Source organism: Diorhabda carinulata, chromosome 2 (assembly GCF_026250575.1).
Source record: "Diorhabda carinulata isolate Delta chromosome 2, icDioCari1.1, whole genome shotgun sequence".
Taxonomy (NCBI): Eukaryota; Metazoa; Arthropoda; class Insecta; order Coleoptera; family Chrysomelidae; genus Diorhabda; species Diorhabda carinulata.
In genome coordinates this window covers 32,492,960-32,520,917 of record NC_079461.1, presented here as the reverse complement: position 1 = coordinate 32,520,917, position 27,958 = coordinate 32,492,960, and the positions used below count along the sequence as shown (strand labels likewise).

The following is a 27,958-nucleotide window of genomic DNA, read 5'->3' as shown; positions in this document are numbered from 1 at the left end:
CTCAAAACCAAGCTGTAGAAGTAAATGGTATCAAAACACCATATTAGAATTGAACAGAATTGCCATCAAATGTTATACGTATGACTCCAGTTAGGGACCTAATACCAAGTATACTGAAAAAATGTGTCCAGTTGATCTTAGAAAGGAATTATCGCGTACAGGATATTATGATCTTGTCCGATAGCCAACAGTAATTAGAGCTTGAAGCCTGGACAAGTTAAATATTATGCAAAGATAATAAAGTTTCCACCAATTAGTTTCACGATATACTGGAGTGGAGGGAAATAAAATGGGAGAGAAATTTTCTATACAAACTAGAGCGGAGAACACAACCACTAAACGGCTCCTAAGAACAACAGAAATGCGGACTCTGAGATCAATAACAGGACATACGTTACTCGATCGGAAGAAAAATGAAGAAATAAGGGACATGTGCGATATTCAGTAGTAAGATGGGCAAGGAGCCGCAGAAGAGAATGGAGAGACCATGTTGACAAAATGCCAAATGAACGATTAGCAAAAATTGCAAAGAAAAAGAAACCAGACACAACTCGACCTCCTGCACGACCACCTATAAGGTGGTATGAAAGCTGGTCCTCAGCATCCCTACTACTCCTGGTAAACCCTTGATGAAAATACAGGACCTAGTCCTAATGTAAGAAGAAGAAGAAGAAATTTGCTAAAGTAAACCGTTTGTAGAATGAACACTTCTGTGGAATCTGCTACGAGATTGTCGAGGAAGTACTAGAGAAGGATGTAAGTTGGAATTTCTGGAACTGTTGGTGATATTCATACTGAACACCCTGTTTACACCAACACTCACAATTGCATTGTCTGACGCCAAGTTATCGTCTTCAGCCAGACAGTGAGCGTAATTGTGAGCGTTGGTGTAGATAGTGCATTCAGAAGAGATGGATGTAGTTAGGAAAAAAGTTATTGAGATGTTGTTGAAATCGGAAGGGACTATAAGAACACGCGTTAATTAAAGATCAGCAGACAAAGATCTCGAAAAACTATATTTATAGTGCCCTTAAAATTGATACGTTTATAGAAGTGTTGAATGTCGGTAATTTTTAGGACTCTATGTAAAAGTTGATGAGTTAGTTATAAAAGAATTAAAATGCCAATGGCAATCGAAATAATCCATTTGTTTATGGAATGCATTCGTAGCAGCAATAAAGTTTGATTAAGAGATAACCTCAACATGATCCTTTTACTAACAGAAAATTAGCTTCGTCCGTCATAACACTCAAAATCGTCGAATACATCCTCTATTTGATGATAACATTATATTGTCGATCCAGAGTCGAGAAACAGTCTGAATAAGACTACATATCAAGGAATAATTATCGCTAAACAAAATAAAAGAGGAATAGAGAAATTAGTTGCACTTGATGACAATTAGGGTAATGTGGGGCAAAGTGTGAGGGTTAACAACCAAGTAACAGTTTTTCATACGTAAAAAGTACTCAGTAGGTTCTTAAGTTTTAAAGACTGGCAATAAAGGAACTTCTAAATTTTTAGGTTTTTTTATTGCAGTATAAATATTTCACTTTGCCCCACCTGTGGGGCAAAATGGGATATCACCTGGGGCACAGGCACATGATTTCAAAATACAAGTTTATTGTCAAAAAAATTTTGTAATATTACAATTTATAATATACTCAAATGTTTTAATATAATAACAATATAAATTTTTACATTTTTATTTTAAAATGATCTGCCCCCTACGCATCGAACCAGCATACATAAATTTTCCTTTTATTTCATGTTTGTATACTAAGCTTCTACCTTCAGCTTCAGAGAAAACAAATATGACTTTATGTTTTCTAAAATTTCTTAGAGATGAGACATCGGCAGAGGCATTATCCAAACTTAGTATTTTGGCAGCAAATTCTTTTTTTATTTTCTCGTTTTCAATCTCGACCAGAACAAAATCACCGACCCCATAGTCAGCAGAAAGTTTTGGCCCTGCATCCTCTTCACCACTCTTGCTTTCCGATTCATGCCACTCGCAATCCGAGCCAGAGGAGTCCTGGCAGAGCTGTCTCTCATCTAAATCAGAATCAGATTATGAATGGCGACGGTTCTTTCTCACCCTTTTACTGGAAGGTTCAAAGGTTATTTTTTTTTAACTTCTTTAACCGGAAGTGTCGTTGGATTTTTTGAATCCATAAGCTCTTTCAAATAAGGAGAATCGGTTATTACATCCGTCTTTCCAGTTCTTCTGTTCTTTGTTTCTTTTCGAGCTTCTGCTTTTGGTAGAGGTAGAATATCGTTGGTCTAGAGGAGCAGCTAATATGGAGCGATCAGTTGTAGTAACAGCATCATAAGCTTCCCCAGGGAAAAAATAAGGATTGAAGGGGAAGACGCAACTGCTGTCTGTGTAGTCGCTGCCCCCATATAAGCTTCCCCCAAAATAGAGCTGATATCTTTCAATGTGACCACTTTTCCAGGATTATTTCTTAGCCACGTCTTTACAGTTTGTGCATAAAAGGTATTCAGTGACTTCATAGACCCCGCGTCCAATACTTGAAGTCGATGGGATGTGTGAGGCGGAATAACCAAAATATGCACGTTATTTGTTCGTGCCATCTCGAGGAGTGTTAAATTCTTGGTACGAGTGGTATGGCCATCTAATATAAGTAGAACTGGTTCTTCTTCAGTTGGTCGAGCATGGCGCAAGAAATGCTCGAGCCATATTGGGGCGAAAATTTCAGCTTGCATCTATCCTGAAGGATGTGTAACCACCAGAATGTCGGGAGGAAGATCCTTCCCAAAAGCTGGGTCTTTTCTAACGCGAAGGAGGCACATATTGCCCAGACGCAATAAAACAGACCTCTGTCGTCACCAAGGTTCCGCGTTCAGCTGATGCCAGCGGTCCCACTTGTTTCTTCCCTTTCAATGAGAGGATTTTGGGCTGTGAGGTTTTTCTGGTTGGTGAATAGAAATTTCTGGATGCCACTTTAGGAAACTATACACCCAGTCCCTTCCAGCTAGACCCAGATCCTTATTAAAAGGATGAAGGATTGAATTTTTTTCTGCAAACTCAAAGGCAAATTTCTGGAAATCTTCTATTGTTAATCCAAAAAATCTCTTTTTCATATTTAAAATGTGCTCTTGTAATAGCTTCTCTTCCTCTTGTGGTAAAAACAGGCCTAAATCCACCCATACCTTTTAAAAGGTTGTCTTTTTGAACTCGTCTATGTAAAGTTCCTCGGAGCACATTAAACTCCCTTCACGCTTTTTCGTATTTTTTTTTCACCGCTTCTTACTTCTGCTATAGCCATTTTCATTGAGTCATCCGACCAGCTTTGTTGAGATGTCTTCCTTTCATAGTCAGGCACCATCTAAAATAAGATAACATCTGGGGCAAAGTGGAACCATATTCCACATTGCCCCAAAATGGGAATTGCTAGTTAGAGAACTATAGAAATGTCTAAAGGTAGTTTTAAATTATTTCAGTTATGAAATCTATTTTTCCAAGGAGTTTTTTTAGGCCATTCCACATAAAAAATAAGGCCATTTATAATTTTAATAATAACAATGTTAATGTAAACACTTACCTTTTCTTACAAGAAAACGTAGTGAATCACAAAAATGGAGTTCAAACACAACATAACCTAATTGAAGTTACAATCGATTTATAAGAGTTGATAAATAGGTTACTTATCATTTACAAAGGGATAGAAGGGGATGGCGCCAAAAGTATTTAATTCAAAGGGATATTCCACTTTGCCCCTCTGTTCCACATTGCCCCACATTCCCCTAATTATTTGTTTGTTGGTTTTTTATGTTTACTTTTCCTAAACTCAATCATCTCATTGGAATAAAACAATATTACATTCTAAGTAGTGTCTAATTATTGTTTTTCTAGGTGACCTAAATATTAAATTGAATACAAAGATTTTAAATGATTTCGTGTATAAATCAAAATGCGTTTTATAGTGAGAATCGGTTTATAAGTTTAAAATAATATTTCTGATTATCTGAAACGGAAATAAAAATTGGCTCGTAGACTTCCAGTCAATTTTATTTGAAAATAAATAAAGAACTTGATCTGGATTCCTCAAAATAACCACTAACATATCCTCGTAATAAATGCAACCCAACATATTATAAAATATTTTCCTTCGGCCGTCCCTGTTAACATATGTCACATCGTTAAAAATTCCCACATTTTCATAAGTTTATTATTTCAGTTGAAAATAATTCGGAATCACTGAGGAAAGAATTAACCGACGTCAGAAGATTATTAGCAGACGGTAATTTCGAAAAAGAAAAATATCATAATACGAATAGAGAACTACGAGATCACATCAAAAAAACGGAGAGTGAAAAAAGAGAACAAGCCAGGCAGCTCGAGGATGCTTATAAGAACATTGCAAGCAAGTACCGATAAAATATTTATTTATCATCCGGAGTTACTTTTAAAATTATTTCAATGACTTAAATATGTTTCATTAACAGATAATTGCGACTAATATTTTTTTAGATAGAAGCATTATTCAGTAGCTAACATAGATTTTGTCCTATCTACAAAAAAAGGCTTCATAAAAAGCTATTTTTGTCCTGAAAACCTTTACAAAGCCTAAAATGTCCTATCTACCACCTAGAAATGACTATTTCGTTCTAAAGTGTCCACAAAAACTCGTTAAATTACAAAGCCAGGTGTCCTATCTGGCGGACAAGACATCTACGCTTAGTAATAACCACCAGTTATTTCTGATACCAGGTTTTTAGTAAAAGTCTTGTATCTTTGCGTACTGTGGCAGGAAGGAGTGGTAAAACGTAGATTTACAATCTACAACCATTTGTTGTATCCAGTATAAAAACTGTGCTTTCTTTTCATTTTTTGTTTATATCGTAAATTGCCCGAAATTAATTTGAAATTGTTGACAATAAAATTTTTTGAGCCGGGACATTACTTAATGTCAGCTAATTATTTTTTTCATCTAGTGGACCTTAATGAATCCATCATTTGTGTTTTATCTGCTAGTAATGGTAAAAGTTGAAAAAAAAAACAGTTTTACTTTAGAAACAGTTTTCTCGAGAAATAAATTTAATTATAAATACAAAAATTGTTTTAAAAACAAAACAATTGAAAATGGAATACCCTTACTAGCCGCCAGAGAAACACAGAGGTGTAAGTACCAGCTGAAAACATAGTTTAGTTTCAACATTAATAATTATACACGCCTTTTGGCACGATTTAGAAACTAATGATGACGCTCCTTCTAGCCTGAGGAATCTGGATAAAAACCATTTTTGTTTTTTGTTCCAACTTATTTGCTACAGTTTACCCATTATTTTTATGTTTCATTCCTACTTAAATTAACGTCACGTATTCTAATTTAGTTTAATCCAATATCAGTCGGTACATATAGCTCGTTAAGAAATTGTATTTGTACAATATTCTTATTAAGTAAGATTCGTTTTATGGAAGATTTAATTTTTGTGAACTTCAGTATATGTAGCTCCTATCCGAATAAATATATGATTTTGATCATTTTTTCGTTTCAGTATTTTTAAATTTCATTTTGATCAACAGCTGTCCTTTCTTTCAGCTACTTCTTTAACAATAATTGAAGATCACTGACCTCACCACCTAACCACCCTGGTCTAACCTTCTCTCATATCTAAATATTTCAACATCCTCTTTTCAAATTGAAACTTTATCCACTTCAATGTTGCTATTTGTTTAAACTGTAACATTCCAAAATGAACAGAACTTTTGAAGCCACCTCTATAAAGAAAATATCTTTTTCAAGTTGTTGTCTAAGGTCGTTTTATTATGATCGCTTTCAGAAAAAAAAACAATTAACGAAACCCCTTTCTGTAGTGAAAAATCCATACAATATATACCATCATCATTAATCAAATTTTCTTCTAATCAAAAATATAATCAATAAAGTATGAGCATACTGAAATTACCACTTAGAGTTTTGTCGATAAATCCTTAAGTAGCCACTTATGTTAACAGTTATATGATAATTTGTGGGTGTAATGAAAATTTATTTAATTTGTGATGGTAACTTTGACTTTAATACGTTTTTTATAGATTTAGAAGATATTAAATTGGGTTTAGAAAACGAGAGAAACCGCTTACAGAACCAGATAAGAAATCTGGAGACTGAACAGCTACAAATCGAACACAAGGTATTTTATTTTCGTATTAGTTATTCTAATTTGAAGAGCCGTAAAAAATTATTTACCGTCCCATTATTTGCATTAAATAATATATCTCGTTTGGCTTCTCAATTTTGTATTTTAATTTGTTTTTATTATTTAACTACTTAAATTAATTGGGGGCAGAAGGGTTGTTGGAGAGAGAGACTCACGGAATGGCTCTGATATAGGAGAAATTTCCTGTGCAAGACTGAAATTGTGGTGGAATATAAGAGGGCGGTGTAGTACCGATATAAAAAAATAACTCGAACTACTTTTTGTCGAGGGCAATAAACTTTTTTTTATTAAAGTAAATGCAGGTACAGTTGCGGCTGTATTATCTTCAGCCATTTAGCTAGGGAAGCGGTTCACTAGGTTACAGGAAAACCGTAGGAATTTAGGGATTTAGGAGCTTGCTTCATATATTAGGAATTGGAGAATTGTTAAGAAAAGAAAGATAATTGTCTGGGAGATCTAGGTTAGCAGTCCAAGCGGGGGGTAAGGAACTTTCCTCTTGGCTTGTTGGCAACCGATTATCGTGAAAAAACTGTAGTAAAATACGGAAATCAGTCGAGAATTTCCAAATAAAGATTTACACGATCAGGGCTAAAAGATTATTCCATACATACTCAAAACGAGAGCATATGGAACAGTCAAAAAATAATATCATTAAATGGGTTAAACAAATTACTTGTATTTTCTACGGTTAATCGCGTAGGAATAAGTTACTAATAGCATTTGCAAGACTTATGGACATGCCTTATCAAGACTACCTCCGTATTATTGTGTATTTAATCCTAAATGAATGGTTCGGTTAAGTTAGGTTAGGTCAGGCTAGGTTCCATTAGATTGCCGGCGTATGTGACGCGATGCTCGCTAAGAACGGTTCCACATGAGTCGATGGAGAAGACGGTGGGTTTTTAGCTGCTAGGCATCCGTTTAGCGGATGAATCCAACACACCTGGGACACCTTTCCAGGCGTCTTTTGAAGATTTTCCCACCCACACCAAAAAAAAGGTTCGATTAGGTTCTAGTAGGGAATATGTTACGGATAGCATTTGCAAGACTTATGGACATGCCTGCCTCCGTATTATTGAGCGTTTAATCCTAAATGAATGGTTTGGGGTACATTAAAAGAAAAACTACGAAAATATAATCATATACCTACTTTAAGTGAGGTTAGAATTGAAAACAACAAACAATGATGCATGGAAAAATCGTGTTAAAAAACCTAGATACGGGATCCAGTGATTTTTTTCTTCCATTTTCTAGTATAAAAATTCTGATTTAATGATAGATATTTTACCCAAACAATGAGTAACTTACAGCGTATTATGTAAAAGTCTATTTTGCATATTTTAAATAAGGTTGTTCGGTTGGTTAGATCACTCTTCTTTTCCTTGTAACTTTGTTTATGCAACTATGTAGTAATTGATTATTGAGTTTTATAGAGAATCATAGTCGAGAATTCGACGGATGCATTTAAAAAAATGTCAATATTTAATAAAAGAAACTAAATATTATTGTGTACTTATTCCTAAATGAATGGTTTGGTTAAGTTAGGTTGTGTTAGGTTAGATTAGGTTAGGCTAGGTTAGGTTATGTTCGATTAGGTTCTAGTAGGGAATATGTTACGGATAGCATTATTGAGTGTTTAATCCTAAATGAATGGTTTGGGGTACATTAAAAGAAAAACTACGAAAATATAATCATATACCCACTTTAAGTGAGGTTATAATTGAAAACAACAAACAATGATGCATGGAAAAATCGTGTTAAATATGCAAAAAAGACAGAAAATTATGAAGTATAAAGTAAAACTAGAAATTCTATACAATTGTTACTACCTATTTACCAATTTTCTTCGAAGAATATGAAGAAATAAGACTGTGAAGAAAGAATCATGAATAAGCGCATAAAAACTTCAATAAGCAGGATATATTTCAAAAATATTAAATGAAAAGTAATATACATTTTAATCGTTAATGCGTTTAATACTTGTCTAATCTTCGCCATTTTGAAATATAAATATGATGGCGAATCAATTACGATTTCTCGAGAAATCAAATTTTCGTGAAATGCGAGAGAAATAAAGATTTTAGTTTAGTGTGACAAACGACAACTCCAATCACGAGCAATGAATATAAATTACTGGTTCGTCGGCGAAGTATAATAAAAAAAATCTTTTGAATACTTGACAAATGATAGATGTTGACAAGGTTACTAAAGTAGTAGAAGGTTTGTGACAACAACAAGATGCGCAATAGACAAGTGACGGCACCGGTTCTTGACAGCTGTGAGAACGGCAGTTAGAAATATATTCGTTTGTATAGCCAAATCAGCAAAAGATAAAACAAATCCTCATATCTCGAACATAATGTTAGTGAGGTTCTGTTTGACATAAAAATATTAAACAACACAAAAATGTAAACATAATGACGTAATTGGTGTTCTAGCAGCTGATTGTTTGTTTACAAAAACATGCGCATGTCACAAATCTTTTATTATTCTAGGATGTTGATATTTCTAAATTGCATTCGAATCAATTATTTGTTACAGGTGCAGGGACTTCAGGAGGAGCTGCAACGTTGCCAAGCGTCAAACAGTCAGCAACAAACAGAAGAAAAAGAGTTGCAAGCCAGGTTGTTGAATGAAGTCGAAGAAAGAGAGAGGGCGCACCAAGAAGTACATCAATGTAGAAAACAAGTAAAAAAATATATAATATCACAAATTATATGGTAAATAATTTTGTTTCATATCTAGATTTCAGAATTAGAAAGGAGTTTAGAACACACGCGTCTTGAATTGAATAAAACGAGATCACATAGTAGTCAGTTGGAAGAACAATGGCACGCTAGAGAACAGGATCTTTTAGTGCATTTGGAAGACAGTAAATCGAAGGAAAAACGATTAGAAGATCAAAAACATAATTTAGAAGTTTGTTTGGTAGATGCTACTCAACAAATTCAAGAATTGAAGGTAAAAAATATAATAATAGTAAGATCACAAATTGTATCTGTAAAAAGGTACCATAAAAACTTAACTAGAACCCCTCAATGAGCTGCCTTGGATAAATTTCTTTCAGTGTCTTTTTAGTGGCAGGAATGGTGTCGAAGCTTTTCCTATTATAGAAGTTGCATGGTGCTAAATTTGGTGATGAAGGGGGATTTGGACAGACTTTTAGCATATTGATACCAATATTACAGGATGGAAACAAGGCCCATGCATTGATGATGATTGAAGGCCTGGTTTTTCTTTGAAATTTCTCTATAGAACCAAATTTCATCACAAGTGATGATTCTATATGATCATATTTGGATCAGCATGAAGATGATCTTTTAATTTCACATTCCCACTGTTCAACCACTTACAAATCGACTGACAAGTTTGTTATTTGCCTCAACATATGAGGATATGAGACATTCTAATTGGAATAGATGCAGCATAAATAATATCTGCTAAATTCACTCACTACGTTTTTGATCACAACTCGTACTTCTAATATTTGTATGATTAATTTGAATTGAATCCAATTCACGCGTTGGTTATTCACCAAATCTGGTTCCCATCGACTTTTTCCCATGATATTACCTTAAAATTTCACTTGCAGGAGAGTACAGCTAATAAGTAAACATCTTCGTTTGATGTAGGTAACTGAAAAATGTTTATACCCACCATAACACTCCTGAAACGAGAGAAATTCGAAGCAGAATGTTATAAAGTTGAATACGGGAATTTTCTAGATACGGGATCTAGTGATTTTTTTCTTCCATTTTCTAGTATAAAAATTCTGATTTAATGATAGATATTTTACCCAAACAATGAGTAACTTACAGCGTATTATGTAAAAGTCTATTTTGCATATTTTAAATAAGGTTGTTCAGTCGGTTAGATCATTCTTCTTTTCCTTGTAACTTTGTTTATACAACTATGTAGTAATTGATTATTGAGTTTTATAGAGAATCATAGTCGATAATTCGACGGATGCATTTAAGAAAATGTCAATATTTAAAAGAAACTTAATTTTTATTATTAGTAATATTCCTCATGTGCCACACTATTTTTTATGAGATTAATAACTAATTTCAACTTTTTTTCGCGTAATAAAAAATGATTGATTCATTTGTGTATAGGCTAAATTAGGCGGTGCCGAAGGTAGAGTTAGGTCATTGGAAAATCAGCTTGTTCATTTGGATTCAGCAAAAAGAGATGTCGAACAGAAACTGAGTAGTATTATATCTACACTTCGAAGAATAGCTGGTATACAGTTAGATGGATCCGTTAATATACCTTACAGGCTTTTGAGTCCGTCGAGAAGATGGAGCCCGGCTAGATGTAGGTCAATAACAATCTTAATCTTGATACGATTTGTTATATTATGATACTTTTATAGCATACGATGATGGTAGAGACGGAACAATTGATATTGATCCTGAAGTAGTTCGAAAAGGAGTGAGAAATTTAATGCAACAAGTAGCGCAAATTGAACGAGAAAGAGTAAGTACATATTTCATATTTCTGTATACATTTTACTGATTCTGCTATAGGATGACTACAAGACACAAGTACAAATCACTAAAAAGCAACTTCAAGAAGCTCAGGAAGGCATGAGTAAAGGCGATAACAAATTAACTAAAGTATTACAAAGTGTTCGAGCTTTGCAAGAAGAAAAAAGTAGTTTAGAAGCCAAACTGGGACAAAAAAATACCGAACTTCAATCGCAGGTAAGGTTAAAATATGTTTTTCTCTTCCATTTCGTATCGGCGTTAACGATTTTTATTTTTTCAGAATCAAGCTCTTCAAAAGAAGTCCGAAGAAGCTAAAGAGATGCGAGAGAAATTAGTCAACTTAGAACTTAGTCTGAGAAGTGGCAATGAACAAAAATTACAATATGAGGTATAAGACTTACATATCTTGTTTATCTGATATACATTCTTTACATTTTTATTTAGGATAAAATAGAAAAAATGAAAGCTGCATTAGATAGACTAGAAGCAGAAAAACGAGGACTACAAGAAGAATTGAATAGAACAGAAAATAGATCAACTAAATTGGAACTACAAAGAATGTCCGCAGAAGGAGATCTACAAAGATTACAAATGATGTTACAAGAAAAGGATACAAATATTCAGGTGAATACTCTTAAAATAATGTCCATTATATGAAATTAAAATCTATTCAATATGTTTAGAAACTTCAAGAGAAATGTGATCGTCAAAGTCGTACAATCGCTAGTTTAGAAGAAAGATGCGTTTCACTAAAATCAACGATTGATCAAATGACTTTATCGTTAGAGAAAGTTTCAGTTAGTGAATCGGAATTAAAATCTGAACTTCAAAGTTTACAGAAAGCTTTAATGGAAGCTACCTCGGCGTCGCAAGCCGGTGCTGAACGACTAAAACAGGTGAGCATCCTCTATCGATCTAAAAAATTTGCGTAGAAATTATTGTGGCTCAGATAAATACTGAGAACTAGAAGTTTGTAAAATATACGCTAGGGAGCGTTAAAATTCTCCAAATCACTAAAATTTGATCCAAGTATGCTGTAGATGTAAAAAAATTAACTTTGTCTAGCATTTCCACTTTATCTCGACTACATGGAGATATCCAGACTTATAGACTACTATAGAAATAAAAATCTCCCTCATTCTACAAAAGAAATTCGCATACCTTCAGAAACATCGATGTTTCCGGATTCACAGAAAAGTTGGAATGATTTGTGATATTCATACTGAACACACTATTTATTTCTAGCACTACACCAATACTCACAATTACACTGTCTGACGCGCGTTTCGATAACCAAGTGACCGTCTTCAGAAACTGAAATGTTGGTGTAGTAGTAGTATAAACAGTGTGTTCAGTATGGAAGGTGGAATATTTGATGGTCCTCAAATACTACAATTGATGAAAAATACAGATTCTGACTGTTTCGGACAGTAAAAATTGGAAAAGTTCTGTATTGGTAGTAGAAAAACTTTTAGACAACCCTAGAGCACCAAATTATGAATAAATTGCGCAAAATATGCTGACAAATTTTCAGATTATAGGAGAAAAAACGCCAATGACAGTGTGCCTATCAACTCGTTTCGACTTTTGGTCATGAACCATCATCTCGAGCGACCGTTTTCCGAATTCGATCTTGGTTGTATTTCACAACAGGATGAATTTCGTGAAGGTCGTCCAAAATAAGCTGTTGTGCCAGGAAACATCGATGCGTAAACTGTTATTGCAAGATCGTCCTTTGGCTGTTAAAAAGATTTGCTCGCATTGGATACCGCATAATTTGACAATCGCGTCAGTTGGTGTAGAGAAATGCTGGAAACATTGAATCACAGTGCTTCAAATGACGTCTATAAGATCGTGATAGGTGTCGAATCATGGATCTATGCATATGAACCCGAAACTAAACAATCCACTGTATTCAAGACGAGCCAAATCCGACAAAAGTTGTTTGCGCACGAAGCACTTGTAAGATGTGCCAGAAGTGTTCAAAAAAAGCAGGAAACCAATCGCAGAAGACGAATCATTCTTCACCGCGACAATGCTAGCTCTCACACACAAAAATAAATTTTCGAGGCAAATGTTGGAAGTACCTCAATCAAAATCAAAATGGAAAAAATGCTTCGACATTTGGTTCAAATACGTGCAAAAATGTATTTGAACCTATCTCAAAACTTAAGTAGCAACACTCCTGAATATCAAATATTTCTTAGACATGAGTTATTTATGGTTTCTTAAATTGTGACTATTAATATATCCAAAATCAATCTTATAACGACAAAACCACTGTTATTTTTAAAATTAACAAGTGCTTTTTAAATTTATTACAATATTCAAATAAACCGGTCGTTAAAACGTTATAAATAATTCCTCAACTCTCAGTTAAGTTTTAAGCTGAGTAAAAATAATATTTCTTATGTTAGTTGCAAAAACAACTGGCCAACAGTGAAAACGAACGTCGGGTAATCACAGAACGTTTTGAATCTATTCAACAAAACCTGGCGGAAATGCGTAGAAACAACCAAGTTTTACAAGATCAAGTATCCAGATTAAATAACGAATTAGCTAATAACGAGGTCCAAAGATCTGGATTGGAATCTCAGTTGAGGCTCGCTCAATGGCCCACAGAAGCCGGAGTTTGTTCTCATCACGAAGAAGAATTAAAAAATCAGTTGCATGCTTTACAAAGGGAGAGGAACGATCTGAGAACTAAAATTGAATCACTCAATAATAAGGTAAGTTTTAGAACGTAATTTTCATCAACTTAATCTTGTGATTGATGTTCTATTGGATCTAGATATACTTCTGAACCTCGAAGGTTCTTTTAGACGCAAAATTTTCGTTTTGATCTACTTTTAGACCTCGAACGTGATGTCTTGAGGAAGTATTAGACATTGAACGTCATTTAGTTATACTTTTAGATCGTATAACCCGATCTAGATTAGATATAGAACATAATCTAAATATTTGAACGTATTCAAAGACTGTCATTAGATGAAGAATCTGGAAATTCTGGGGAAAAAAACTTAAATCAATTATTTAAATGTACAAATTAATAAAATTTGCTGTATAATTAAACTTGAGGAGATTTAGAAACACTTTTAGATCTAGAACCATTCCTTGATCTGAATCTAGATCTCGAATCGCATTTAGAACGGGATCTTGATCTACTTGTAGACTTAGAACTTGATTTTGATCTACTTTAAGACCTCGAACGTGATTTTAATCTATTTTGAGACCTCGAACGTAATCTCGATCTACTTTTAGACCTAGAACATGACTTTGATCTTCTTTTCGACAATTTGAGAATGATTAGCCGCATATATCAAACAGAAGTAATGTTATATTCAAATATTTAACTCAAAAAAACATAACTGTTCACATTGTCACTATTTTTAGATGGTAAAAAAGGAAAAAAACAAATTGATGTTCCTTTGTTTTCATACTTTATCAGGTTCGACAACTGGAGACCGAGAATCGATCTTTAGAAAGACAAGCTACGAAAGGAGCAACAACCATACGCAGTAAATCTTATGAGCGAGATCGACCCGAAAAGTACGAATCAGAATCGATGGTGAGTGAAAATAGAGATCTGAGACTCAGAATATCACAACTGGAAGCCGAGCTATCGGAAAAAGAAGCAGAAATTAATCGATTGAGGAATCAAAGACAAACTACTTTAGATTCTAAATTCGATAGAGCGGAAATTGAGAGATATAGAGCGGCACAACTTCAAGCAGAAAGACTTTTAGAAGCCAGGGAACAGAGTCATCGACAACAAGTTGCTAGACTAGAAAATCAGGTAATCTAATCTAAAAATATCTATCCTGAATTTATTCAAGCATTTTTTATGTGGTATGTAGGAGATGAAATACATATTTTGTTACATGTATTCACGATTAATTTACACAATCACACAATTAACAGCTTTATCTAATTTAAAGATGTCGATGTTGCTTATACAGGGTGTATCGTAAATCCCTTTGTAAATATTTGTGAGGAATACATGAAAGGACTTTTCGGGAACTATAATCCGGGTTCAGATGGATCATTTATCAGCTGATTGCTGATTCTAACCCAGAGTGAGGTGTAGATTACAAGGATAACAGCTCAACCTAACCTAAAAATATGAAAGTCGCTTATACAAGGTGTATGGTAAATTTATTTAAGCATTTTTTAGGTATATAGGGGATGAAATACACATTTAGTTGCATATTTTAACGATTATTCCAGATAAGGACAGTTTCCTCTGAGAAATCTTTCGTATGAAAATTAATAGATGAGATGAGAATTTATTTAGTTGAGTTGTACGCTTAAATTCTTCTTGTTAGTAAAAATTACAGTTAAAACTACAGAAATTTATAGAAAAAACAAATTCTAAGCGAAAAAATTTTGTTCTTCAGGTGCTTCTCTCCGCTTACGTTATTGTTAATTTTCAGATAACTCTTCTACGCGATCAACTCAATCAAGAAATCAAACGACGACAACAGTACGTCATGAGAAGCAGCAAAGCCGGTAGGGAAATGCAACAATTGCGACAGGCTTTAGGGGATTCTTTGCGAACGGTGTCGCAAGATCCTTCTCTCGACGCTCTTCTATTAGAGCACGAGGCGAGAAAATTAGATAACACTTTATCGAACACTGCCAGTCTGCCTCCAGCATTAGGTTTACCGTCTTCCTCGTATAGAAGGTCGACTACACCACAACCAAAGTAGGGAATAGAGTAGGTTTATAGAGATTGGTAAAATTTTGATTAGTCATTTACGTAATTATATAATTATTAAATAAACCTAATTGTTAATTAACAAGAAAGAAAGAAAAATAATTGGTGCAAAATAAATTTATACTTGTGGTGTATCTTCTGGGATAACGGGACTCTCAAAAATGAATTACTGGGACAACCTTCAGAGGCTGAGACAGACAAAGACTCTGCTGGGGAACTATATCTGCTGAAGAACAACCTACGAATACTAACAGGTATCCTATCAGGGCATTGTCACCTCAATGGACACCTAAAGACAGTAGACTAAGCAGATAACGCAGTGTGCAAATGAAACCTCTATCAACATTCTCTCGAAGTATGAGACACTACGTAACTCCCGAGCACTACACCTGGAAGCGTATGAAATAGATTATGAAGATATCTGGCAGCTACAGCCATTCCACATTCTGAACTTTCTAAGAGAAATGGGATTACCAAATCAGAAAAGGAGACACGGTCGCAGTGTATATGATACCCTAGCATACATTCAAAAATGATTATATTCAATAAAAGCAATTCATTAAATTTAAACAGTCAGAAAGAGATGGTACATCAACCAGCTGCTATATAGTGAACACCCGAAGCCATTCGAGAAAATCTATTTAATTCTCTTTGTTTTAGCTATCAGTGCACCGTAATTTTATTTTCTGACTGGTACAAAATATGATGCTAAAAAAATATAGCAATTTATAACTACATCAAAATGATCAATTCAAGTTGTTGTCGATAAAGTCCCCTGGTTATCTTCGAGCAAGTTGTAACCACTTTGTTCGTTCCCTTATTGCTGTAAGACGTGAATTATGGAGGGTAGAGAGAAGGATGAGTATCTCATATGAGAGAAAACTTGAAAAAGTATATACAATAAATAAAAGTTCAAAGTGAATAAATAGTTTTTCAGGTGATTTTACAAAGTATTAGTACACTGAGGCACTAAACACCACCTTAAAAGACATTTTATAACAGAAAAACTTATAAACACTAAACAATGACGTCAACTGATTACAAGCTTACTATGTACTGACGTCAGTTCACTGCCATATTGGTAATGACCATTTCAGCGGGAAGTTCAAACCGAAACTTAAAAAACTTGATTTGAAATCTAATGATAATATAAAGAAACCTCTATATATATACTCGAAATGACTAACTGCTCCGAACCGGATGAAGAATTTGTTATATTGGTGTTTTATTGGATTTATTTGAAAAAAAATTACTTCAACATGATTCACAGTGACCCACCGTTGATAAATAACGGTATGAAAGTTGGAATGTGATATCAGATCTTGAATTATTTTATTTATATTGATATTAACTTATCACAAAATTCTTTCAACATACAATAATAATTTTTTTACTCGTAAATCTCGACATTTTTTCGATGCTCTTGGTTGCGAGTCAATTTAAAACTGTGCCTCAGCGTATTTATCGTGTCTCACATGTTCTATACGAGCTTCTCTTTGCGCTTTGCATGATATTCAATACTTTGAAATCAAATTCGTCAAGATGAACGTTTAAATTTGACGAAATTCAGACTCAATACAACAAGAAAAGTTTCATATTTCGAGGTTATATTTTTGACGTCACTACGTGCTCTAATTGTTTTGTTAACTTTACAGTGTCAGCTCAATATTTTTGTATTTTCTTGTTACATTTTTTTGTTTATACACACTTTAAATTATGTATTGTAACTTTTAAATAATTAAGTTGAGGTAATTTTATGTTTTATTTATTAATAAGCATGTACTGAGGTTTCATTAGTACAAATTATATGTCTTCAGGAACATAACCTAGCGATACAGCAGTCCTAAATTAGTTAGTTCTCATTGTAATAAAGATAAAAGCAATGGAAGTTTATGCAACTTTGCAATTAAATTTTGATGTTTTTGTGAAATTTAATGAACTCTCATTATTTTGGAAAAACCAATCTGTTTTTCCTGAATACTCCACTAATAGTTCATAATAATTTACTTGGAAATAAGAATAATTTTGTCGTAATGACGAATTTTAAATTGTACCATCTCTATAGGAATGATTTTTTCTTTATACATTTGTATTTAAATTATTTTCAGTTTTACTCAGTTTCGTGTGATTTCTCAATAATTAAGTAGAAGTGCACCAAAGACTATTTATTTCATTCAGCCTTATTTATTTGATTCTCATTTATTACCATCAGCAGCATTTATTATCATCACTCTTTTCACTGCCATTTTATATAGTCCTACTTTTATTCAAATAAATAAAATAATATTAATGGTAAATATCATTGTCATTACCATTTCACTTAGTTGATTGTGTTAAAGTATGTAATTTCATTTTATATTTTACAAGTATACTTATTGTACTCCGTCCATTTTTTATAAATTAGTCTAGATAAATTATTGTGCTTCAAATAAATAATTTGAAAAAAATTTTATTTTTGTTTAATTTATGGGAAACTTTATTTTCTTTCAAACATTAGAAATTTTTAATTGAAAACTAATAATCTCTGAGCCAAATAATAGAAATTCTTCTCGGTGTGAGATACATTATTTATTAATTAAGTTGTGGATACTTATAATATATATACATAATAATGAAAAACAATTGATTGATTCATATAAGATCCCGCACTTTCTGAGACATAAAAAGGCAGTAATTAGAAAATCGCGGACTCGGGATGAAAATTTTCCAAATCCCAGTAAAAGTTACATCCTATGAGACGTCCTGCCAAAATTTTTTAAGAATATTTTCAACTAAATATACTAAATTTCAAAATAGTAGACAGGTATAAAAAAATCACGAAAAATCTTTGATTTTCCTTACATCTTCATATTAATATTTAGACCCTTAGAACCCTTGCGACCTACCAAAAAAATTTTGTCGACAAAATCGATGATAAACTATCGTTCTATAAACAAGAATCAGATAATATCATTTTTCCAGGAAAAGGTCAATAGAAACCCAAAGTTTCCCTCTAAGTACTTTCTATACTCTTTCAGTAATCCAAAAGACAGGAATCAGTTAATCACGGACAATCACTGCTCTAATCCCTCCCGGTCTATTACGAGTTTCACCTCATTTTTATTTATAATTTGCAATTCTAGGAAGAAATCAACTCATTTTTTGCATTAAAAATCAATCAAATGTCAATCAGATCAGCTTATGGGTTGAAACACTTTTGGAAACTTAACTTTTTCATCTTCTGTGGTGTTTCTAACCTTATTCATTTCTTTTACTAGCGTTCACTTCTTTACTTTCATTTTGAAGTGTTGATAGAAAAGACGAGAGCGTGGCAGCCAAGGTGCATTGACAAAAACCTTTGATCTTGCAAGAGATTGCATGCAATTTTTTGCAGAATGGCACGTAACAGGTCAAGAGACCCACCTAAATATTAGGTGTCACAATCCAACAACTCTATGTAATCATCGCTATTGATTGTTTTTCCCTTTTGGAGATAGTCCATGCATATCCCAAAATTGACTTTCCCTCCCCCAATCTGATTTTAGGTCTCTTCTGACTAAAAATTAGTTTTTAAAACAGGTAAAAAATTTAATTATATTAATCAGTAGATCACCTACAACCTGAATATCAATATAAATTATAATAGATTTAAGTCGGTTGCCTATTTTTAAATGAAGAGCCTGTTTGAACGACCCCAAATGAGAACAGTAAATTTGAATAATAATTAGGTGATTAAAATATAAAAATTTCATTTTAATCTAAAATTTTATAGTACTTATTATTCTCAAACTCGTTTAATAAACTTTCTACTTAAGAAAAATTGATGATGATATTTTGATTGAAAGTTTAATTCGCCTACTAGAAAATTCAAATCAAATAGATAAAAATCGATTAGTTTCACTGGACACTGGACTGAAATCATTATATATGTAAAAAATAATATAAACAAACTGAGGTTTTAGATCGCTTTTATTAATCAATTTATAAAATAATTGTCTATTCTATCTCCAAATCACTTTCTTCTTCATCTTCGGTCTCAATTTCCATTTTAAGTTCATTTTTCTTATTAATTGTATCGCCAAGACTTGCCACATATTTTAGAGTGTATTTGTTATAATCGCAGCTGAAAAAAAAATAATTTTCTACAAATAGTATAATTCAATTTCTCTATTATTTTCCTCATTAAACCGGTTGTCTGAGATGAACATAAAAGTTCAACAGGATATCAATATTCTAAACAATAAAAAATTTCAATGTCACTATTTTTAAAAATATTTAGAGAAATTAATAAAAACTTAATATGCTTACATTTTATATAACTGTTCATTTTTCCTGATCAAACTCTTTTCCATAGCTAGTAAACTTGGTAACATTTTTTGTGGGTTAATTTTTGGTCCGTGCAATGTTAAGATTTGTTGTACCCAACAAAGATAGTACTCCAAATGTCTAGATTCTTCCACAAAAGTTGCAATTATTATCAGTAATCTTTCTATATATTTTTCTTCTAAATCTCTCACTAACAATTCAACTAAAATTGAGCAAAATATTTAGACACAATTCGAGTTTAAACTATGAAGAAGTAATTTGTACCAAAATGAACATGTATCATGCATTGAAATCACAAAAATCTTTTAGATCCACATAGAAATTTGAAATATACATAATCATAAAAAACTGTTTCTGCTTTAAAATTTACATATCAGTTATAAAAACTTTTTTAAAGTGAAGCAGTTGATTGAGGCAGAAGGCCCATCTATGTCTGCCTTAGTTTGTCTCCTACCAGGTATTTCTATCCAGATCTGCAAAGCTTGCCTAGCAAACAGACTGTTGAGAGATGTAATAGCAACATTTCTGGCCACACCAAGACTGGGTTCTGGACTCTTTGGTGTATTTGCCTACCCCAATCTAGTGAGCAAATCCGTTCCATCGTTGCCCGAATGACCAGGCACCTAAACGAGCTGGATCTTGCGGACATCACTCACCAGTTCTTGTAGGATGGGTTCTGGGCTCATTGGCGAGTTCCCGGCATGCTTCGTTCCTATTTTGCTCCCATGGAACATAGTGGACTCCACGGTGTCAATTAATTGGTAATACATGCAATTTTCTGTCATTTTTTTTAAATCGGCAGCTATTTTTGGTTTTAAAAATACAGTAAGACCCCGCTTAACGCTGTTTCGGTTTATTTCAACCCAGGGATTCTTCGATATTGTGCGCAGCGCTAGGTTTCCAAATAACATATCCGAAACAGGTCTGTCAAGTTAGCGGGCAAACTTATAAAAAAAAAATAGATTCTGACAAGCTCAAAAACTGCCGTTTTTTGCCGTGAAATTTCCAGAATTTACCGTTAATTATTTTTAAAAATAATGCGGGTTCTGAGGGTCGCAATGATATTTTCATGAACGGCAAATCAAGCGGCTATTATCTAGTTTTAGCTATTGTAAAAAGAGGAGCAATGGGGTGACCAGCTATCTTAATACTCAAGTTAACGGGCCATCCTATTTTTTTTTAAATAATTAACTGCAAAAAGCGATATGGAAATGACAATATTCAGCTAGTGAAAAGTTATTTTTAGGTTATTTACGAATAGTTAATCGGGGATAGCATTAAAAGCGCTGTTCCTGAAAATTCACTTCCTTGGGTTGTTTGTATAGTTTTTATTTTTATAAGAAATCAATGGTTTTATTGTTATTCAAAAAAAAACATTATTAAATTTAATACCTAACCAATTTTCTATCCATCTTCCCCTAACCCCATGACTTACATGTTAAGATAGCCTCGTTTAGCGCTGTTTCACATTATGCTCTACTTTGATGGAACGTATCCCCCGTTTATTTACTGAAACAATATATACTTACTATCTTTTAGTGGAATGCTCTCAATAACTTCTTGAATCAAATTTACTTCATTCAACTTCAGAGACATAATTAATGCTAAAAATAATTAGAATTTATTTAGATATTGAGTTATACTCGAGCATTAAAAGTATTAAATTCGATCTACTCGAATGGAGAGTTAATACAAATAATGCAAGTTCGAAAAATGTCACATATAACTACTACTAGATTCATTCAAGTTTGAAATCTACATACTAAAGTAATAATTATGAAACTTCTCTTCATATATTTTACAACAATTTTAATTTACCGTTGATATAATCTTCTTCTTTAATAGCATCCCTGATAGTTTTAGGTGTAATTCCAATTTGTAAATCCCAAGGATCAAATACAAAGGAACTGTTTAATCCGTATATCAGCAGTCCTTCGGTAGTAGCGGCCGCCCACGATTGACCAGTTGGTGAAAATTGCAAAGAAAATACTCTAATTTCCGGCTTGATACTCCTTGCAGACATGTCACCTTTACGAACTCCCGGCAATTTTATAGCGACGTTACCGCCTTCTCTCTCTTCTCGTTCTTCTATTAATGCTATGTTGTCGAATTCCGTGAGTTTTCTACGGTTTATGAAATCCTAAAATTTTAAGTTAACACTAAAGTCAACATCCAGTGAATTAATATTTGATATACTTACATCTACTGCATCTAATGATCTATTTTGGGTAATTTCGAATTTTTTAAGTATCAAACCCTCTTTTACATTGTATATGCAAACATTTTTTGATTGTCCTCCAGCTATGATCGATTCTCCGTCAGCTGACCAACACAAAGAAGTAAAAGACCTAAAAAAAATAAAAAACGTTAGCAATTGAGAATTTAACTTAACGGAATGTCATAGTAAATACTTACTTAGCTTCTAAATTTTTTTTAGCAGTTATTAAATCAGTTTCCGATCTGCCACTACCTAAATCGTTTCTTCCTTCAATTGAAGATATTTGTAATGAAGTCTTTACATTGAAAACTGTAATTTGTCCATTTAACGTGGCAACTGCTACCTCTTGTCCGTCTGGTTTGAAAGCAACACACATTCCATCAGAGGTTAAATCAATAGTTTCATGAGCGGAGCCTTTTTCTATAGCATCCCAAATTTTCATTGTTTTATCCCATGATACTGAAACCATAACGGTACTTGCTAGAGTTGGACTAAACACCAAACTCGACTAAAAATGAGCTACAGTTGACACATTGTTCACTTCAATTGTTGTTCAAATACTTACAACTGGTCCTTCATGTCCTGCTAGTATTTCTAATAACCTTCCTGTTTTAACGGACCACAAATAAATTTCAAAAATATCCTGACCTCCAGCTGCTACAAATTCTCCACTGCTGTCTACTCCTATACAAGAAAACTGCACAGGCCTGGTAGATGTGAAAGTTTTAAAATTACGGTACCTAAAAACAATTTAATATAAATCATAAAATCCTGTAGAGATCCTGTAAAAAACATCAAAAATTATTGATCATATTGAGGGTAGTGAGATACAATACTTTGCCAACAACGAGGTCAATAATAGCAACAAGACTTTTATGCGGATACAATTCATATTGATATTTTCCAATGTCAAGACAGTGTAGAATTATGTACTTATGGAGAGTTGAACATTTACAGCAATCTAGTAGTAAGTGCAGCAATAACAACTGAAAGTGGACAAGTATTTCTTTGCAAAACTGTTGTTACTAAAAAAATCACATACTTTTAAATATTGGAAATTATTGCCACAACAATCTTTTATCTCACCAAAGCAAAATTCAGTCAATCAGGCGGCAAGATAGTACTTTCAATCTTTGTTGATTGCTAGAAGATCTACAATCATATAACTCGGTGACATATCTCTTTTTGCCTGTTCAGGGGCATTTACTATGTGAATATCCTGTCGATGTCACTAAAAAGATTAAGTATCTTGAGAAGTGGGACACAAAAACCTAATTCAGAAGGAGTCTACGTATTTTGGAAACAGGACAATGAGATGCAGAGTCTTGTACAAAATATCTTCTAGGTATAGGTTCAGAGTGGCAGTAAAGCCTAAACGACTTTCCCAGCAATCTATCTTTTCAGGTGTCAATGCTTATACAAAATAAATTCTTACCTGATAACATCAAATGCTCTAACTGTACTATCCAAAGACGCCGAAACTAAAAATTTTTTGTTACCACTAAAAGCCACCCCTGTAACGGCGCTGGTATGTTCATGGAAAGTAACAAAACAGAATCCAGAATGAATGTTCCATAACTTTATCTTACCATCTTCACCACCTGTAGCTAATAATTGACCGTCTGTAGAATATGTTACACAGGACATGTTATTTGAGTGACCTTGCTGCTTCATTACATAAGTTTCACCTGAAATGTGTAATCATATGAAAAAACTGTCTAGAATAAATCAGATATTTGCAAAATATTTTTTTATTTTTATATAAAACAAGTATCAGAATCAAAAATTCTATAATCTAATCAGTTGGCAAAGAACTCAGTATCTCCAAGTTCTCAATGGCACAATAAGATCTCTTCCAGTGATAAGAGCCTCTATATTTCATTTAAGATCTATAGTAAGACTTATTTCTCTTTGGAGTTCTAATAAAAGTTGTATTAGAGGATTCTCATGTCCCTCTAGTCAATCATATTTGCTGCAATGCTTCTGGATTTCTTCTGTGATGTATGGTATTATTTGAAACATCACCATTACACGAAGTATTTTGGATTGACACCTCTGGAGGATAGCAATATTTGATTTACTGGCACAACTCCAAAGTTTCATGCCATAAGTCCATATTGGTTTTACTAAACTATAAATTAGGATCTGGTTGTCCACAGTTAATTTACATTTTTTTCCTAATAACCAATATAAATTTTGGAAGCTCAAATCAATGTGTTTCTTCTATATAAAGATGTGCTCTTTCTAGTTATGCTTTGAATCCAGGTGTATTTCAAGATAGCAGACTGAATGTGTTTCTGGTATAGAGCGACTGTTGGACATTAGTTCTTTCACAAACTATTATTTCTGGAGATTTTTTTTCATTTATTTTAATTTTCCACTTCCTCATCCAATCTTCTAGGAATTTATGGTTATGTTGTAGGTAAGCTAATGTTCCCAGAATGCTGCCCTGTAGTACCTCAGACTTTATCAGCAATGTGTCTGAGACTTTCTCTATTGATTCTGGTTCTGCACTGTCTGCTTGTTAAGTAAGACTTGAATAATTTGAAGATGGAAGGTAATTTTTTATTTTGAAAAGAAGGCCTTCATACCACACCTTATCAAAGACATGATTTATGTCAAGGAATACTGATGAGCAATATGTTTTTTCTTTGAATTCTGTGATGTAAAATATAAATTTGATTGTAATATGTTATCTGTAAAAAAAGATTGTTAAGTTTACTTACTTTGCCATTCCCAGACTAATAGCTGTCCTAATCCAGAGCAACCTAACGCTATCCAATCTCCTGTATTATTAAGAGCTATGGAACTGATTTTTTGTTCTGATATGCTAAGTGAATGGATTACATTGACGTCAGGTAATTCATGGATAAAAAAAGCGCCGGTAGAGAAACCTGGAATAAATTTTAAAAAATACAAATCCTAAATACGTGTTCTTTATTTTCAGTTTCCATTATCTGATATTTTTCTTGTTTTCTTTTAAAGTCGTTACTATGGAGAAAACAACTCCATTTTTTGTAATATTTATTTCATGAATATGTGACAACTGTAATTTAAAAAAATGACAAATGCGAGTAACCGTACTTCTGGTGTAGTAATAAGAGCTGTAGCCCCTTCTGATGATGATTATCCATCAATAACACCATATATTGATAGTCCCGAAGATTTGATAGAATCTGATAAGGAAGCAGCTCGAGAGAAAACTGTCATTATACTCGTGGGAATTCATGCATTGATTGTGATTATTTTACTTTTATGCATAATAATACCTTTTTTTCAACAAATGTGTACAGGAAACGAAAACTATTCTACTCCCAAAGAATCAACTACAAGAGCTACAAAAGGCTGATTATATATGAAAAATATTCAATCACTGTACCATGATATTAAAATATACATGAAATATTTATCAATTCTATTGGCACATAAACCTTTTATTTAAAGTCACCCCATCTCAAATGAACAGAATAGAAATCCAATAAGAATAGAATAGGCATCCACACCATGATATGGCTATTCAACTTTCCTCATCTCAGTTCAATAGTGCCTCTTTGAGAAGTAGAAGCTTAGAAGCTGTATTAAATCCACTCTCAATTTACTAAATGGTATCATAAATGAGATTTGAAGCAAACTCAAATGCTCTTAAGCTGTGATTGAGGCCAGAGAGGGTTTTAAATCTACCTCTGTCTCATAATTTTTTCTCAAATTAATTGCAATGTTTTTTAGGATCAAAAAAATAAATATTATGCATTATTTTTGTTGGGGAATTTACAATTGCGATCTAGCAAAGACAGTGTGTTCACAAAGTCATTGTTAATTATTTAAAACTATAAATATCATTCAGTAGTCATAGGTTGACAAAAAAGGTCCAAATTGCTTTTCAAGTACCTGTAATTAAAATTTTCGTCTTTTTGTGATAAGCAGCAGATGTCAAAAGTGCTTCTCTATTTTCTTTTCTCACTTCATCTCCTAAATAATGCCTTCCTAATCGTTTGTAAAATAATTTGCTAGTTTCTTTTGATTCTTCATCATTTACATCTATTTCTTTTAAAGCTTTTGTTATTTCTTCTTCAGATCTTTCTAAACTCTTTGTTACATCAACATCATCTTCGTCTGAATCATTTATTTGCTGTAATTAATGAAAAATATAAATAAATCTGTAGAACTATTACAATATTTGATAATATATGTAACCTTCTTCTTTTTTGAAGGTATTTCTTCTTTAGCAACTAATTGTTCTGGATCTAAACTACATTCCCAAATGCACATTTGTCCATTTCTACTGATAGTGGTGATATCATAGTTATTTCCTTCAAAGAAACAACCCACTATACCTTCTGTATGGCTGCCTAAAGAGCATATATGAAAATTACTCCATCTAAAAAAATGTACCATTCAATAATAATGCAAAATAACTATATAATCATAATTTAAACACAATGATTAAAAAAAATTGAAACATAACTGAATAACTCACTTATCAAGAGGATATAACTTTGTAGCCATATCTTTGGATCCTACTGCTAAAATACGAGAATCAAAAGACCAATCAAGACAAGTTGTCTCATCATAGGCACCATGGAATACCCGTTCCATGTAAAAAGCATTAAATTCGCCAGAATAAGGGCCTGGCGCCTTGAAAACAAAAACTAAAAAAAAAATTATGAAGCATAATTTTAAAATACTACAAGGAACTTTGAAATGAGAAGTATATTTACCATTATTTTCTTTGCACACAGCAATATGTTTACCGTCTGGACTAAACTTTACTGCTTGTACTTTCCTCTTGAATCTGTATTTATGAATAACAGTTTGTGAAACTAGACTTATTAAATGTGCTTCTCCTTCTTCATTTATTGCTAGTAATATACATCCATTGGGACTTAAATCTAAAGCTGTATAGTTGTATCTACTTTCAATTGGCAGGGTAAGTGATTTATTACTAAAAATTAACTTTTAAATAAAAAGGAACAATAAAATAAGAAAGAATATACTTTTTTAAATCGAATATTGATATTCGATTTCCTACTGGACTTATTACAGAGTTTCCATCGGGAGTAAATAACAAGTCTCCCTTTCTATAAACTGTTCCCAATAGATTTTGAAACTAAAAAACATGAATAAATATATTAAATTATAAAACTTCTTATTAATTACCTTATAATGAAATTTCATCGTAGATCTAATTATGAAACTAAACTAAAAAATATTTATAAAATTCTCATTTTATTCACGAGGTTTTTATAAACTATTTTGTGAGGTTATAATTTGAAATCTAGATTGTCTCTTCCTTAGACAAGGAAAGACTTCTTTCTTTCCTCTTCCAACTCACAGTCATCATATGTCACCGGTGTAAAACGATCGTCTAGCTGAACTTTTTTATCTAATTTTGTGTCTTTAATCACGATTGAAACTCTAGAGTATAACTCAACGAAGAGACGAAAATCAGGTAACAACGCAAATTACTTGAAAAGGCAACTATATAATGTATGTCCCAATAGTCGTTTAGGCTTGTGGTGCAATCCATAGAAGATATCTGGGTATTTTCTTTGCTCCAATCTTCCTTTTTGGGTGCATTTCACTTAGCACTCACGACAATCACGTTCACGACCACGATCTTTCCCGTACCACTTAGTCCAGAACGTTATAATCGTAAACCCAAGTGTAATGGCTTACGATGCGTTTTGAGCGTTGAGATAAATATTAACTCATGACAAAAAAGAAAAAATAAAGCGATAGCTTTAAGAAATAATGTCGTCATTTGTAGTAGTAAGTAAAATTAAAATATCTTCAGCGGCGATGGTAAAATATTTGGTGCTGCGTCACAAGAATGCTTTACAAGTACAAATATCCCATACCGCATGAAATAATGAGATAAATTCTCATAGTTGCAATCTGCGTTGCTCGAGCTTTGAAGATTCCGCTTATTATTTCAACGCTCACTTTGACCCACTTCTTGACAAGGGTCGCCGTGAGCATTAGTCATGACGTCATGAGTGACTTCTCGCCGCGACCACAACGATCGTAGTTGCTATGTGGAAC

The 27,958-nt window shown here is 33.0% G+C and overlaps 2 protein-coding genes across 2 annotated transcripts in view; one reads left to right on the top strand and one right to left on the bottom strand.

Moving 5' to 3' along the window:
- LOC130904242 (rootletin) overlaps positions 1 to 17,840 on the top strand; it is a 66,471-nt gene extending 48,631 nt beyond the window's left edge. The window contains exons 16-28 of the mRNA XM_057816893.1: positions 4,203 to 4,388; positions 6,062 to 6,159; positions 8,728 to 8,874; positions 8,932 to 9,147; positions 10,302 to 10,503; positions 10,562 to 10,665; positions 10,716 to 10,892; positions 10,957 to 11,064; positions 11,121 to 11,300; positions 11,360 to 11,572; positions 13,094 to 13,405; positions 14,125 to 14,472; positions 15,110 to 17,840. Of these exons, the coding sequence (XP_057672876.1) occupies positions 4,203 to 4,388; positions 6,062 to 6,159; positions 8,728 to 8,874; positions 8,932 to 9,147; positions 10,302 to 10,503; positions 10,562 to 10,665; positions 10,716 to 10,892; positions 10,957 to 11,064; positions 11,121 to 11,300; positions 11,360 to 11,572; positions 13,094 to 13,405; positions 14,125 to 14,472; positions 15,110 to 15,385 (2,567 nt within the window). The 3' untranslated portion in view covers positions 15,386 to 17,840. The remainder of the gene's footprint in view (positions 1 to 4,202; positions 4,389 to 6,061; positions 6,160 to 8,727; positions 8,875 to 8,931; positions 9,148 to 10,301; positions 10,504 to 10,561; positions 10,666 to 10,715; positions 10,893 to 10,956; positions 11,065 to 11,120; positions 11,301 to 11,359; positions 11,573 to 13,093; positions 13,406 to 14,124; positions 14,473 to 15,109) is intronic.
- Positions 17,841 to 19,323: 1,483 nt separating this feature from the next.
- LOC130904245 (periodic tryptophan protein 2 homolog) lies at positions 19,324 to 27,750 on the bottom strand. The gene is made up of 15 exons (XM_057816901.1): positions 27,074 to 27,750; positions 26,911 to 27,023; positions 26,635 to 26,858; positions 26,394 to 26,565; positions 26,111 to 26,294; positions 25,805 to 26,045; positions 24,643 to 24,810; positions 23,352 to 23,604; positions 22,482 to 22,656; positions 22,114 to 22,424; positions 21,899 to 22,046; positions 21,517 to 21,838; positions 21,228 to 21,302; positions 19,681 to 19,900; positions 19,324 to 19,495 (listed from the first exon to the last, which is right to left on the bottom strand). Exons 1-15 carry the CDS (start codon positions 27,089 to 27,091, stop codon positions 19,369 to 19,371), a joined length of 2,751 nt encoding a protein of 916 aa, XP_057672884.1. The 5' UTR covers positions 27,092 to 27,750; the 3' UTR covers positions 19,324 to 19,368.
- Between the last annotated feature and the right edge of the window lie 208 nt (positions 27,751 to 27,958).